The 15,022-nt window shown below is 39.2% G+C and overlaps 1 protein-coding gene across 12 annotated transcripts in view; it reads right to left on the reverse strand.

Annotated features, from left to right (window-relative positions):
• The window catches only part of CHD9 (chromodomain helicase DNA binding protein 9), a 188,781-nt gene extending 173,987 nt beyond the window's left edge, over window positions 1-14,794 (reverse strand). For 10 of the 12 annotated variants that reach the window (XR_012154463.1, XM_073307626.1, XM_073307620.1 and 7 more), the window contains exons 1-4: window positions 14,643-14,794; window positions 5,012-5,212; window positions 3,795-3,929; window positions 3,175-3,265 (exon numbers count right to left, since the gene is read on the reverse strand). Coding sequence is in view for 2 of the 12 variants with exons in the window: in XM_073307626.1 (XP_073163727.1) it covers window positions 3,175-3,265; window positions 3,795-3,820 (117 nt within the window). In the remaining 10 variants the exon portion in view is untranslated. Of the gene's footprint in view, window positions 1-3,174; window positions 3,266-3,794; window positions 3,930-5,011; window positions 5,213-14,435; window positions 14,542-14,642 lie in introns of those variants that run through there. The other 2 variants (XM_073307619.1, XM_073307627.1) reach the window with 2 other exon arrangements.
• Window positions 14,795-15,022: the final 228 nt, after the last annotated feature.

The following is a 15,022-nucleotide window of genomic DNA, read 5'->3' on the forward strand; positions in this document are numbered from 1 at the left end:
GAGAAAGTCTTTCTGCATATAGAAAAAAATTCATTTCATTGTAACAAGCAAATGTGACAGCAGTGGAAACTGGATGAAAGCATGGTAGTGGTAGTATCTGATGTAAAGCACGGGGAACTATAGCCAGAAAGAAAGATCTGAAGTTTTGTTTTTTTCTTTTCTTCTCCCCACCCACCCCCGAAAAAGTTTCATTTTCTTAGACTTAAGAACTACCCTCCAAAATAGTAGAAGAGACTTGCTTCTTACTGGGCAGAGGTTTGCCAAAGAAAGTGTAGCGGTATTCTTGTTATATCTTACTAAGTTAAATGACACATTTTCATGTGCTATTTATGTTCTTGATTATCAAATCCCTTAGTCCAGTGGTTCTGAACCTGTGGTCCCCAGACCTTGGGAGTCTGGAGATATATCTAAGATTTCCACACAGATCCGCACCTCCATTTGAAATTTTTTAGGGGGTCCGCAAATGAAAAAAAGGTTGAGAACCACTGCCTTAGTCATTGGCTAGACAAAAAGTACACAATACCAGAGATGTAGACAACAGCAAACATGAACCTAAATTATATGTTAAGAAATAAACTGATATTTTAAAAACTTTTGTGGTTTTCTCTTGCACAATAGAACTAAATCCAGACATTCTCTCTCCAGGATCAGAGACATTCACGTTCTTATTTTTTGTGTTATTTTCATCTTAGTTAAGGTTCTCTTCATTTGACAAACTATAATGATAATGTAAAAGTTATTGCTCTTTGTTTCCAGAGAAAAAATATGCTATCATGGACTTAAGGTTTAGTGTATATATAGGTATTTTACAGTTATAAAAAACAACAACTATATAAGTATAATTGTCTCTGAAACATTCTACACCATGGAAATTCAGAGTTAAAATGAAATCTTATGCTAAGATTTGTTAATATGTTGTTGATGTGTTACGGTACAGAAATGCATAGTTAGGTTAACTCTGCCCTGCTACACCACCTTGCAATAACTATACACTATGACTAAAGCATTTTATCATCTGTAGTCAGACAGATTCAACTGATTTTTCCCCCTTCATGGCATGACTACAGGACAAAGTTAGGTTACTTGGTTATCCCACCTGCGCATTTCCATACTTTAAGATTAAATTTTAGAAGTCAAGATATACATTAACATGGATTTTTCTGTATTTATAATGCTTATTTTGGAATAATTAATCATCCTTATATCACACATACTAAGATTAAGTTAAGGTTGAGGATATATACTTGGTGCTTGGAAATTTACTTTTGAATTAAAAATTTCAGACAAACACTGAATTCAAACCCAAAAAGCAAATGTTTACATGTGATATTTCCTGTAATATGAAGAATGGAAGAATCAACCTTAAAGCTTTAAAATAAAATATAAATAAACAAAATAAATAGATAAATTTAAAAAAAAAAAAAAAGTAATTTTAGGAACATGTTCACCAGGATGCCCTGGCTGCTTTATACTTCTGTGGAGCAGCACAAAGCAGTCAGAGCATGCAGGCTAACTGAGACGGATTTACAACTCCCAGCAGCACAAAGTATACCTGCAGTTTCCGCCTCCCTCCTGCACATCATGCCCAAAGTCACTGCTCCATCCTGCACTCCCCACATCCCCCTGTACTCAGAGGCCCTAGTTTTCCCCCTCTCCTCCCTAACTTCTCTGCTGACAACATCTGGTGCAACAGGTAGGTTTTTGACAGCAAAATTTAGGATTAATGGTAAATGTTAGATATTCTTCATAACTCAGTTTCAGTCCGCAGAGACAGACAGATGATGTCCTACTTCAGATAATTACACAAAAAATGGCCATTGGGAAAGAGGATATCTTTTATTACTCTCAATGTGAGAAAAGCCAAGCTTCCCAAAACAGGGAAGACAGTGGCCCCTAACAGCAGAAAGGGTCACTATCTTCTCTGCTGAGTGCAGCTTGGCCTCAGTCCAACTGAGAACAATCAGACATGGCAGCAATTTTAAGAGGGCACTTCTTCATGGAATTCTCTGTAACAGATTATTTGTCAGCCTCTGCTGAACAATAAACTTTCAGTTATGAAGAATACAGCAAAAAATACTATTAATCCAAAAAATATTCCTTCAAATACAGTCTATGTAGCATACACACATTTTAGTTTTAGCTAGAAGGGAAGTTTGAAGATGTGTTACTAATATTATTAGGGACAAAAGAGCTTTGAGGCCAGTTGCTTCTGTTCTTAAAGGACCTATTTTAAAATCAATTTTAACTCAAATTAATGGATTTATTTGTAAGTTCGCAGACAATTATTGTATATTCAAAAAGTGCTGAAATATTGGGGTGTATACATTGTATTATATATAAATTGATAGAATCACTGCTACTTAATTCAACCTCAAACATGGAGCTGCAAATGGTGCCTTCATAATATGCTGAAAAGTTGTGTGTGGGGTTTGTTTTTTTTTAAATCCAGCATAGCATGACCAATTTCTTACATATGAAAGTAGTGGATGTTTAGAGAAGAACAACAAAACTAGAATATGGGTGTCCATTTAAAAAACATCTCAGATTCTCCCTAAAGTCAGATCTTTTACTACTATACGTGGGTATATTCTGCTCAGTAAGTGAATGAAAATACATATGCAGTATGTTTCAGATTATATTTATTCAAAGCATTAAAAAGCATATCAAAATAAAAACCGAAACAGACTCATGAAGTTCTCAGTCCTTCTCTTTGCCTGGAGGAGGAAAGTGTATAAAAGACCTCTGTTGAACGGAATCTCCATCCACCTGAAAACTCTAGTTTGAAAATGCAGACTATTTTCCCAGAGTAAGAATGGGTTCATTTTACACTCCACAAAAGTAGTTTCATAGACCAACTTTTGAATATATACATAAACTCAATCATTCGGTTCCTCTCGCTCAAAAAAATCACCAAGATCGGGTGGCTGAGTTAAGACACTGATACTTGTTAAGAGATTATTCGGTTCCTAAAATGTGCTTTTATTAGTCAAAACAGGTTCAAAATTACTACAAGCTAATGCAAACTCTTAGATGATGCTATGACGTTAACTCTCTGATTAACACAGAAGAATCTGAAAAATAAATGGTCGAAAGTGAAATGTTCTTACTGAATTTTCTTCATTCTGTAAGATACTTGACAAAATCACAAAAGTCAAAAATCAAAAGAATCCTTACCCATGAATTAACAGTGCATATCCTTTGTGAAGAGTGAAGTAACTCAGGGTGATACCTACCCCAAAATAGGTAGCTCATTATCATTAGGGACCTGAAAGTAAAGCACAGTAACAAAAGACAAATCACAATCACACTTCAAGATCATATCTTAGCATCTGATAATTCAACTACTGAGTACATCTATGGCATTGATCACTTGGGAAACATGAGAATATACATGTATTCATAAATAAGGGAGATTTTTAAAGCAATTTTGCAAACGTCTATTTGCTCAATTCCCTAAGATAAGTGAAGTTATTTTTTTTAATATGACTGGAAAAGGACAAAATGAAAGGGAGAAGGACCATCATTGTAACAGATATTTAGACAGATTTTGTGCTGGAATTTTAAAATTTTTATGACTACTTAAAAGTGCTGAATATAAAGAATATGATAATTTTCAAGACTGAATAAATCGTGTTCTTAAGGGCTGAGGTTGAAACTTGCCAATGCTTATCCATTAAACTATTTATCTGATAGCAGAAGAGAAAGCCGAAGGTTGCTGTGATTGCACACCAGGGCTTAACAGATGTACTTGCCAATATCAAGTAATATTGCTGAATTGGGGGAAGTGCACTTACTCGACAGTCATGCTCCAATCCCCCATTGGACATAGCGGGGAGTGGAGCCCACAGAGCCTAGAAGAGGCACCAAATGTGCAAACACACTGCGGGGAAGGGGAAGGGTGAGGGGAGAAGTAAAAGCTTCTGGGATCCCTGGAAGAGAGAAAACACAATGAAGCATACCATCCCCCTTCCCCAATGCTGTGTGGGAAGGAAAAGGGGGGAAATAAGTGGATTTACATTCTATATCAATATGCTTTTATAGCTAGATTTCCCCATACAAAAACATGATCCTTTTCCTAGGCAGATAAAGCAGCCTTAAATTCTGTTAAATACAAGCCTTGTCAGGAGATTTTTCTCAGGAGATCTTTCATTAATGTGCACTCACAAATTTATTAGTTGATGTAAAATTAAGAACAACAACATTTTATTTTTTGAAACTTCACAATATTTTAAGCAGGATACAACTCATTTTCCATATATCTTCCAAACAATGCACAACACAGTTATCAAGATAACAAGAACTGTTTGTCATAAACTGGTAACTTCACATTAAAACTGTACTTAGTACACACTCTTGATAGTGCAGCATGTATATCTGCCCTTCTTTTCTCACTTAATAACTTGTAAACTCATTCTAAAGTTGGTAGACTGAACTATGCCTAGCCTACTTAGAGGCTGTTCTATGTTAGGAATTTTTGTACTCTAAAAATTGATTTCTAATTGATGCAAAAACAGAAATTGGTTTTGTCTAAAATAATTAGACAATTATTCTGAAACATCCTCTAATCGGGCCTCTACTGTCTTAAGTGATATGCAAGAATTTTGTATAAGAATATCCACAAAAGTTTCTTGTACATTTTCTTCTTATACTGTGATTTCATATCACAACAGAAAAAAATTTGAGATCCCTTTAGAGATTCAAAAACCTCTCTTCCCATCTGCCAATCAAGGTGAGAACCCATACTTCTAGAGAGTTTAACAGTCAAGTATTACTAAATACAGAAACACAACTTTTCTAAATAATAAAGAGTTAATTGGTTAAGAAATACTACAAACAGGCTAAAATTATACCATAAGGTTTTGCAATACACAGATTATTGGTATTTTATTTACAACGTTATCTAATTTAATCTGGAAAAAGTAAACAATGATCTCGCAATCAAACATTTCCCTCCCCACTAGTTTACAAATTAAGAATATCCCAATTACAGAAAACTGATTTCTGCACTTACCAACTGTGGCAAACATCGACTTGCTTAAATGTTTTGTTATCTGAAACATAGCTGTCAATCACAAATTCTTCCTCAAATTGATTCTGTCAGTAACTCAGAATAGGAAAAAGAGGATTCTCACTCCTGAAGCCAAGAGAGACCACTTGCTTGACCAGCCTCAGATATTAAGACAACCATGGAGTATTTGTGTCTTTGAAGAATCTTGTGTTAAAAAGAAAAAAGAAACAAAGGATAAAGTAATGAGAAAAACAAGGGATTATTAAAGCATTGCAAAGTGTTACCCATGCAAACAAATAGCTCAATGACAATTACACCGATACGTTCATAAAAATAAAATATCTATGTAAAACTACAGAAAGCTGCATGCACGCAGCTTAGTCACAATCAAAAAGAAAAAATGGGATCAAGCCCATTCTCATCTTTCTTGTTTACTTACGCAGTATTTCTTTACTTTGTGCGGTCAATTAATGATTTTGCCAAAGTTACATGATGCATCAACTCAAAAGGAGTTCAGTAAAGCTTCTGTGGTTTAAAAGGGAACCCTATTGTTTGTCCTGAAATGTGTGGATGGGATTAATATGTTGTATATAAATTATAGGGACCAATTTTATCAACTTGAACTGGAATGAAGATTTTTTTCCAAACACGGCTCATTTGAACAAAGCTATCTGAGAGGCAACTCCTTTAAAAAATGATGGAGCCAAATGCTTTGGCTCTTGATGGAGCCAAAGCATCACCATTAAAAAAAAATCATCTGGAACCATAAACAAAAATAACGTACCATTCAATTTAGACTCTCCATATACATTAGTAAAGAGTGGAATACAATATTTATTTCAGTTTATTTTGCATAACCACTCTGCTTCAATTGTAACAAATTGTGATATCACATAAAACTCATGATAATAGAAAACTGCTAAGTTAAAGACTATTTACTTCTATACAAAAAGCACTTGGTCATAAGCACATCCAACAGAAGGTTTGATTTCAAATAAGACTATAAGAAAAGGAGTACTTGTGGCACCTTAGAGACTAACCAATTTATTTGAGCATAAGCTTTCGTGAGCTATAGCTCACTTCATCGGATGCATACTGTGGAAAGTGTAGATGATCTTTTTATACACACAAAGCATGAAAAAATACCTCCCCCCACCCCACTCTTCTGCTGGTAATAGCTTATCTAAAGTGATCACTCTCCTTACAATGTGTATGATAATCAAGTTGGGCCATTTCCAGTACAAATCCAGGTTTTCTCCCCCCCACACACAAACCCAGTCTCTAAGGTGCCACAAGTACTCCTTTCCTTTTTGGGAATACAGACTAACACGGCTGATACTCTGAAATAAGACTATAGTTCAAACGTTGTAGAAAAAAACTTGCTGGATTAGAATATTTCTTTGCAAGCACTGGTACCAACACAAGTGTGTGCTGCACCTTGTCAGTAAAGTTGATTTTAACATGTTGAGATAAGAAGGAGTTAAACATCCTTGAATATTCTGCTCTTAGAAAAAGGAGATATGCTAATCCAAAACTTCTGTATGGGAGAAAAACTGTCGGGGTCCAAAATTTCAATGGTAAAATTACTGGGAAAAGGAACAAAATATTATCTTATTCTACTCTTACAAGATTACTTTTATCTGGCTTTTCCAAAAATTATCTATGAAAGGTTCTGTAGTGATTTTGACAAGTTTCAGGATTCCATACAGTGAATCCTGGTTCACTTTATAACCAAAAGTGAACCAAAGTTCTCCATTTCCTCACCCAAATATAGCTTATCTGAACATGCCAATATGAAGAACATACTTCTCCCTTGGAAGATCAGAATGAAATATATTCTTTAAGTGACCTGTGCGGAAACCAAGGCCTATTATAAGATTAGGAAAACATTTTAATTTTGGGAAGGAGGTAAAAGGTTTATTTGCTTTTTTCATTATTTAGGATAAAATATGAAATGCTTCTAGTAAGTTTTTAGTATTTATAAAAGTAAGTGACAACTTAGGAGACAACTACAGAAGCTCTGCTACACCCAAGATAGATTCAAATCATCATTCAAGTTTTGTCACAAGTTCTGCCAATGCACCTCAAACTTGATCTGCAGTACCCCCATTTCTGCAGTCCAAGATTTTTCCTGAGCAATTACGTGTAAGTTGTGTGATATGGACAAATATTCACTAAGAATCAGGTGAAAGCTCGCTCTCATTTTCTCTTGTGGCCTAAAAACAAGATTTCATTACAGATCTCCAGAGATAAAATAATGAACTTCTAACCCATTTCACAACCTAACCTCCTTTCATCGTACAACTCTACTAATACACATTAATCTTAACCTTCAGTAACTCCAGTATTCCAGTTTCAGGACTGTCCTGGTGAGCTACTGCCAGCCACCAAGTTGTGTGGTGGTTTTCTGACCTGTGACAACTTTATTACATGAACAAGGGTGTAAACAAAAGGTCAAAGCAGAGGCCATATTTATTTTGCTGTTGACTAAGGCTGATTTGAACACAGATTGACAGTACTGAAGACTATTTACACATAAGCATAAGTAATTTTTTGTGCAAATTCAGAAAAACGGAATTTCAAGCCTCAATGAAGCTCAGATTAAGGTGCCACAGATACTCCTCCAGATATTACATTATATATTGTGCAGAACAAGTGCAGTTTCAGGCTCCCTCTCATCATCACATTTATTCACAAGGAAAGCCCCACATCTTTGAGACGAAGAGCACATAAAACTTCTCTAACATTATAATAGTCAAATCTGTATTAGAGCACATTATCGGTCGCAAACAATGTATTGCACAAAAGTTTTAGACTTCCTTAATAGATTGCCTCTTTTCTAACTTAAAAACAAAATAAATTCAAAGTGACAGTATCTTAAACTGTAAGTATCTTAATGAGAATTTCATTATTTTTCACAATTATGGTTTCAGCAGAGACCATGGATTCAGAATACCTTCTTGAATTCTAGACATCTCAGCACAGAAATGAAAAGATAGGAACACGTGAGCTCTTATCCCATTTTAGCATCAACACCTTTTGTCACAACCTGTTTCACTGCCACCCATCAGTAAATTGGCAACACACACTTATTTCACAAGCATGTTCTGGGGATTATAATTGTGAATTTCTCAGAAGACAAAAGATCTAGATTAGAGACTAAATTTTATTGTGACTTCTGAAAAATATGGATAAATATTTTGAAAAAGTGTACATTGCAGCCATCAAGAAACAAAGACCCAATGCCCGATTCTTTTCACATTTACACTGGTTTTACCAACAGTTTAATTCCACTAACTTCAATGGCGTTATGCCTGAGGTACTACAGTATGAGACGAGAACCAGGCCTAAATTCATTTTCATTAATATAGCGGATAAAAAAAAGTCTAATGATTTTTTTAAATAAAAAAAGCCAGTTTTAATTTAAATTAAATAAGACTTTTTTTTTAAAGTACCTATTTAAAATGTAATTTTAAATTGACAATTTATATTAATAAGGGCTTAACTCACTATAATCTACTAAAATAATTTAAACTAAATACAAAATATAATGTGTGATATATTTGCTGCTAAATTTTCACGAATTGGTGGAAGTCACTGGTTTAGCACCTGGAACAAGAGTTTGTTGAAGTGTTAAACCAGCTTTTGGACAGCAATAGCCTCTTCTGAAGGTGCAGAGAGAATACTTTCTTATTTCAGTTTATTCAACTAGTTTAGTTCAATAAATGCCTCCTTCAAAGTTGAGAAACCAACTAGGAGTTGAAAAAACACAAGAAAATGAGATCTACTACTTCTAAAATCTTGAAGGACATGGTGACCAGCCACAGTCAGTTAAATTCGCTATATTATAGAAAATACTTTCTTTGTTTAATAAATCAGTTTGATTTCAAGGCAAAACACGTTTTGATAAACTGTTTTCCCCTTATGTATCCAGCACATTTAAAGTAGTACTAAATTTAAAATGTCATTTCTGTACATTTAAAATTTAATTTGAATTTCCATCCAATTAGAGCATGACACAGATTTTAAATAAAAAATTAAATCTAGTAAATAAGAAATGCATCATTCACTATTTTTTATCAATTAAAATGTAATAATTAAGAACCTAAATAAATTTAAGTTAAGCTATGTAATTGCTTAAATAAATGTATATAGATCTAGTGTATCCTCCTGGTTCGCAAAAAGCAGCATTAAATTTAGTGTAAAGGCTATATTTAGTTGCAATCAACACGTTTTAATGGTTGCCAGCCAGTGAGAATCAATCTTTCTTCAGGAAAATAATGAAAAAGTGCATGCAAAACATGATTAAAATTGATTATTTAAATCAAGGTTTCCTGCATGTTCATTTAAATTGATTCAAAGTGGCAATGTGAATCAACCCACCCTATACAGAAATGACAGCAAGTTCATGTTATTCATATTATTAAAGGGATAGAATATTATGCCATTATATATGTAAGAAAAAGTCTTCAGAAGCTATTACAAGTTTTTCCTCTTATGACATTCAGTAACGTGTTAAACTTTAAAGTAATAATAGGAGGCTATTAAAGTTTATTTACTAGTGAAAGCCTATGCAATTTTCTAGAATGAATTTTGGTTGACTATCTAAACTTCTAATTTTTTTAAGCACAGAAAACTGTTTTTATTCCTGTTATATAAAGGAGAGTACGTAACACCACACTGAAGGAGGAGATCAATTTGGTACTCCCTGTTCGTAAATTTTCTATTATGTAGATAAAGCAGAGTCAAAAAATTGGTATTTGGCCACAAGAAATTAATAGGATTGCCTCATCTTGTGATAACTCTACTTTTTATGCAAGTACAAGGTTGATTTCATAAATTAACAAAAACCTCAAGTGTCAGTGTTTTTGAGGTCAGACTAGATCAGTGGGTCTCAAACTTTTTTTTATTGGCGATCCCTTTCACACTGTAAGCCTCTGTGTGCGACCCCCCTAATAAATTAAACACACTGTTTAAATATATTTAACACCACTATAAATGCTGGAGGCAAGCAAGGTTTGCGGTGGAGATTGACAGCTCGTGACCCCCCCCCATGTAATGATCTTGCGACCCTCTGAGGGTCCCGACCCCCTAGTTTGAGAACCCCGGAGTAGATGATCACAAATATCCCTTTTGGCCTTGAAAACAAAACAAAAAGGTAAACCAGAAGAAACCCCAAGGAATATCAAAGTTATGATCCACAAATTCACTCAAAGTTATACATAGTAGCCAAACATGTTAATATCAGACATCTGTTTGGCGTTCAGGCTGAATCAAGTTGGAGGTCTCAGTACAAATGTCCACATCACACTGGCACCTTTGTCGTAAAACGAGCCAAGAACGGAGCGAAACTGAGGACAGAACCACCACCTCACCCCAAGTATGTTCCCTCCAGTTTTATAAATGAAGCATGGTGGCAGGGTAACATGAAAGAGAGAACTTTAGTCTCAAATGCTACAATACAAACACCTTAAATGAGCTCTCACTAAAATGTAGCTGTGTCTCTAGCTGCACATACACCGTGCTGAAAATATACCCATACAATAAAATGAACTCAGCATTTCTAAATATTTACCTCTCTCGGTGGGTGTTATTGATTAAAATGCTTATATGCCTAACGTGTGCTTTCACTTGCCACATTGCTCTAATACCACAATTTATTTTTGTTTGCATTTTACAGTTCAATATTTTATCAGTTCCTCCAACAGGTGATCTTTTTAGACGGCAACAGCATCTAGCTTTTTTATGTATTCTTTATGAGAATGTTGCACAAAAAATGAAATACCAAGAATTTACATTAAAAAGAGGAGAGTCTCTACGTTCAGATGGCCAATGGCCAAACAAGTTCTCTCTTGCCTATATGAGCTGGCCAGAGAAATAAAAAATGATCGGCACACTCTGATCATATTTGAATTAAGTGCTAGCAACTCATATTGGGGTTATTGTATCCCTGCAAATTCAACATGGTGAAGATAAAGAAAAGTCTTCACTCCTTCCTTTCGCTGAACAGGAAAGATGCCTCTCAGGGAGTCCCAATGACAGTGGGAATCCAGATGTCAGTTCTTAGAACTCTGGACTCACAAAATCCCATGACTGGGCTTTGGGTACATCCATTAAGGTGACTTCAGATCCTTCACGTTCCTGAAAGCCCTGCCTCTAGTCTGGCGAAGAGGCTGACTGAGAGAAAGGGGAAAAACAGAGTGCAGTCTGAGCCTGAAAGAGAATGAGATTTCCTTGAGCGTATTGAGGAGTCTGCTCCTTAGTCTGAAAGGAACAGTGGCTGTAAGAGGAATGATCAGAGAAGTAAACGGACTGACATGATCTATAAAAAGTAAGAAGAGCAGAGAAAATTTACTCAGGACTCAGTTTGTGGTTAGCATAGGAATCACAACTATTACTGTAACCCAGAACTACACAGGACCAAACTAGAACACTGCATTCTCCTCCTTCTGCTCCAACTTCTGTTCATCATTCCTACCAAACAATGCAATGCTCCAGAGTCTAGACATTTACTTGAGGTAGACACAAGGACTTATACAGCAGGCCTGATATTTGGAGGACAAGGCAACACATTAAGGAATCCTACCTGACAATCTCTACAGAGTTGTGTGGCTGACCTATTCATTTTATAATATCTCAAGTATGAGTTGTAGTTTACATTAAATGAAGTTTGTATCAAAATGTTAAATAAATAACACAACATAAAGAACTGCTAGTGCTCCCCACACTGGGGTGGAGGGCTGGAAGCATGCTGAAATTAAAACATACCTATTACCTAATGTCATAGGAGTAGAGCAGTATAAAAATGAGACTGACACAATTTTATTAATCTCTCTCAGTCACTGGCTCTTGTCTATTTTATAGAAAGGAAATACATGAACAAGGTCTGCTTTGAAGGCCTTCACAGTCCCTGTGTGATGGTCCAAATCAGAGCACTTTACAGATACAACCACTAAAAACACCCCCCCCCCCCACACTCTGAGCTTTCATCGTTTACCTAATCAAAAATGACTAGGAATGTATGGCTTGATTTTCAGAAGCCCTCAGCATCCACTGCCCATGTTGAAGTCAGTGGGATCTGAAGCTACTCAGCATCTTTTAAAAAAATCAGATTAGTCATAATAATGAGGGACAACAGTCCAACAAGTCTGGGGGGCAGGGGAGTTTGGCTACTCTTCACTGTAAAGATCTATTAGGAGCTTATATACCGAACCATTTGCTGACACACTATATATGTGGCTGAATACTAACAGCTTAAGTAACACAGACTAAGTTAACGATCTTAGCACCTTTGAGTATATCTTTATACTCAAATTACTGAAGACACGTTTGGCATAATATTTCCCTATTTGTTTCCAACGTCATGCAATGCACAATTGGCAAATTGCATATTGTGATGTTCCTAGAATGGCAAAATATTGATTGTTGCTGACAAGCTTTTGTTGAAGATGTCCTATAAGTAACTATGGAGAATATTTTTCCTGTGAACGGTTAATTGTTATGACATCTATGACTGTCAAAAGCACAGCTCTGTGAATTGCTTACGTGAGAGTAAGAATTTATTTTGTATGTTCTTCATGAGTTAAAAAATGAATTTAAGTCAGTGGTGTTTTGGAGCCCCATCAAGCAAGTGTGTCTGAACAGTTAAAGAATTAGCAGATGCCTACAAGCAGGAACATATCAGGTTGTCTTTTTGGGTGGAGACCACATGACTGTCAGGAAATAAGCAGGATATTATTTTGCTCTCTCACTTAGGTAATTATCAAAATCTGAAGTAAAACAAATAGGTTGTAAAATTTTGTTTACCACTTGAAGGAAGTCCGCACAAATATAATATAGGCTATTTCACCTACAGATATAAACCAAAATTCACAACCCTTGCTAGATAGAAACTCTGTAACTGCTCAAAGATATTAAAGGAAGTAGAAACTATTTACCTACAAAGTCCAACATAGTCTTTCTAATAAGAAAGATACTCAGAAGTTTTCAGCTGTGACTACTCTTAAATTAAATGAAAAAGATGGGATAAAGCTTGCACCTAACAAGCTGGTATTTCTGGATTGGCACAAAAGTTAAATGGGGTACAGGAACCTCCTATGATAGACAAGCCTACTTTTCTTGTGGTGGAAACTCAGAGACAACTACTTTTAAAAGCAAAGTCACAAGACTTCAGAGAAAAGGGGCAGAGAAGGTCAGAATCCTTTCTAGCACTATCATGGCTGTTGCAGCATTATATTTATTAATCCTTCCCTTTTCTCTGTCCACAGTCTCCATTTGCTCCTCAGCAACCATGCCTGCTGGCCCAAGGCTCTTCAGTCTCTCCGCTGTAGGAAACACCAGATCTGTCTGTATCTCCTCATGGTGAGTTGATACTGCTTTCATTAAAGTTTTTAGTTACTGTGGGTATGGTCTTTTGCATGCAAACGTGAATATGGAGCGTAAAAACCTTCCTAAGAGATGAGGGCCTTGATTTCACCTTTGCAAGAAGAGACTTCTTGAATGTTCTCTCCCCCCCAACCAACCTGTCTGGGAAAATAGGTTTTCTTCCACACCATCCTGTTTACAGTAGGTCCCCTTGCCTCAGCCGAAAGCTGTCACAAGCCTCCCACCTTCAGCGGAGACATGCTCGCCTGACATATATTGTGCCAATCCACCTCACACACCCAGTAGGGAGACAGCCTCAAAATGACGACCCTGACATCCCAGGGCCCCAGTTTTGACCCCACCCCGACCTGGCCTATTAGCAACCCCCACAATCTGCACTCCAAACCTTTTCAATCTGCAGCCTCCCATCCCCCCCCCACCCCCCCGCCGCCCCGCCTGGTGGAGAAGCCAAGTCCGCTGCCCGCACCCCTCCCTTGCCTCATCGGTAGCCAGATCCAACACGCCCCCTCGCCCAGGGTGCAGCCAGCTCCGTTCCGCTCGGCTCCCCTCCCCCCCGCCCAGGGGGCGGCCAGCTCCAACCTCAGCCTCCCTCTCCACCTGCACCGCCCCGCACCCGCCCGCTCAGCGGGCAGCCAGCTCCAACCTCGCCACTCTTCCCCCGGCCGCCTCGCCCACTTGCCGGGTAGGCAGCCAGCTGCCGTCCCTCTCCCTCCGCCGCCTGCCTGCCCCGTGGGGAACCAGCCCCCGCCGACCTACCGTAGGCTGGGGCCGGCTCCAACCCCTCTCCCGCCCCACCACCCTGCCTCGGGCCCAGGCGCTGCCGGTGCGAGGGGCAGGGGCGACCCAGACTGTGCCCGTCGCCCCGCGCCCGCCCTGCGAGGGGGCGGAAGCAGGCTCAGCCGAGGCAGGGCGAGAGCAGGCCCGGCCGCGCCGTCCCCCCGCGTGGGCGGGGGGAAGCCAGGGCCAGCCCGTGTCTCTGTCACCTGAAGCGCGGCCTGCTCCGGGGGCGGCGGGGAGCAGCCCGCCCCTCGCACGCACTCACCGCCGGGTTCGCCATTACACGGCGGCGGCCGTCTGGCCGGCACGCGTGGGGAGAGGCGATGCCCCGCGCCTGACAGCTCCCTGCCTCGGCCAGGCGCCGGGGGAACGGGGCGGCGGCGGCTCCCCTCCCCCCTCCCCTCGGGGAATTCCCCTGCCTCTCCGGCCCCGCGGGGTGCGCAGGCCACCGCTGGCTAGGGGCACCACTTACCGGCCGCTGGCACAGGCCCGGGAGGAGGAGCGGGAGGAGGCGGCGCGGCGTGATTTGCTCTTCCCCCGCCCGGGCAGGGAAACAGGAGGGCTATTGGCGAAGTTTCACTAGCTCCGCGCCGCGACCCCACCAGCCCCAGCGAACCCGAGGGGACGGGCGGGGGGGGGACACATTTGCATATTTGTCAGCCACTCGCTGATTGGCCACCCGGCCAAGGGCCGCCTCCGCGGGCTGACACGGTGCCTCTGCGGGGGGGAGAGGGGGAGCGGGTCGGCGAGCCGGGGAGGAGTGAGCGAGGGGTGTGAGGAGGGGAGGAGCGTGCGCAAGAGGCGGCGTGGGGCTGGGAGGCGCGCGCGCGAGTCCCCTTCCTCGAGACGCCT

This window comes from Lepidochelys kempii, chromosome 12, assembly GCF_965140265.1.
Source record: "Lepidochelys kempii isolate rLepKem1 chromosome 12, rLepKem1.hap2, whole genome shotgun sequence".
Taxonomy (NCBI): domain Eukaryota; kingdom Metazoa; phylum Chordata; order Testudines; family Cheloniidae; genus Lepidochelys; species Lepidochelys kempii.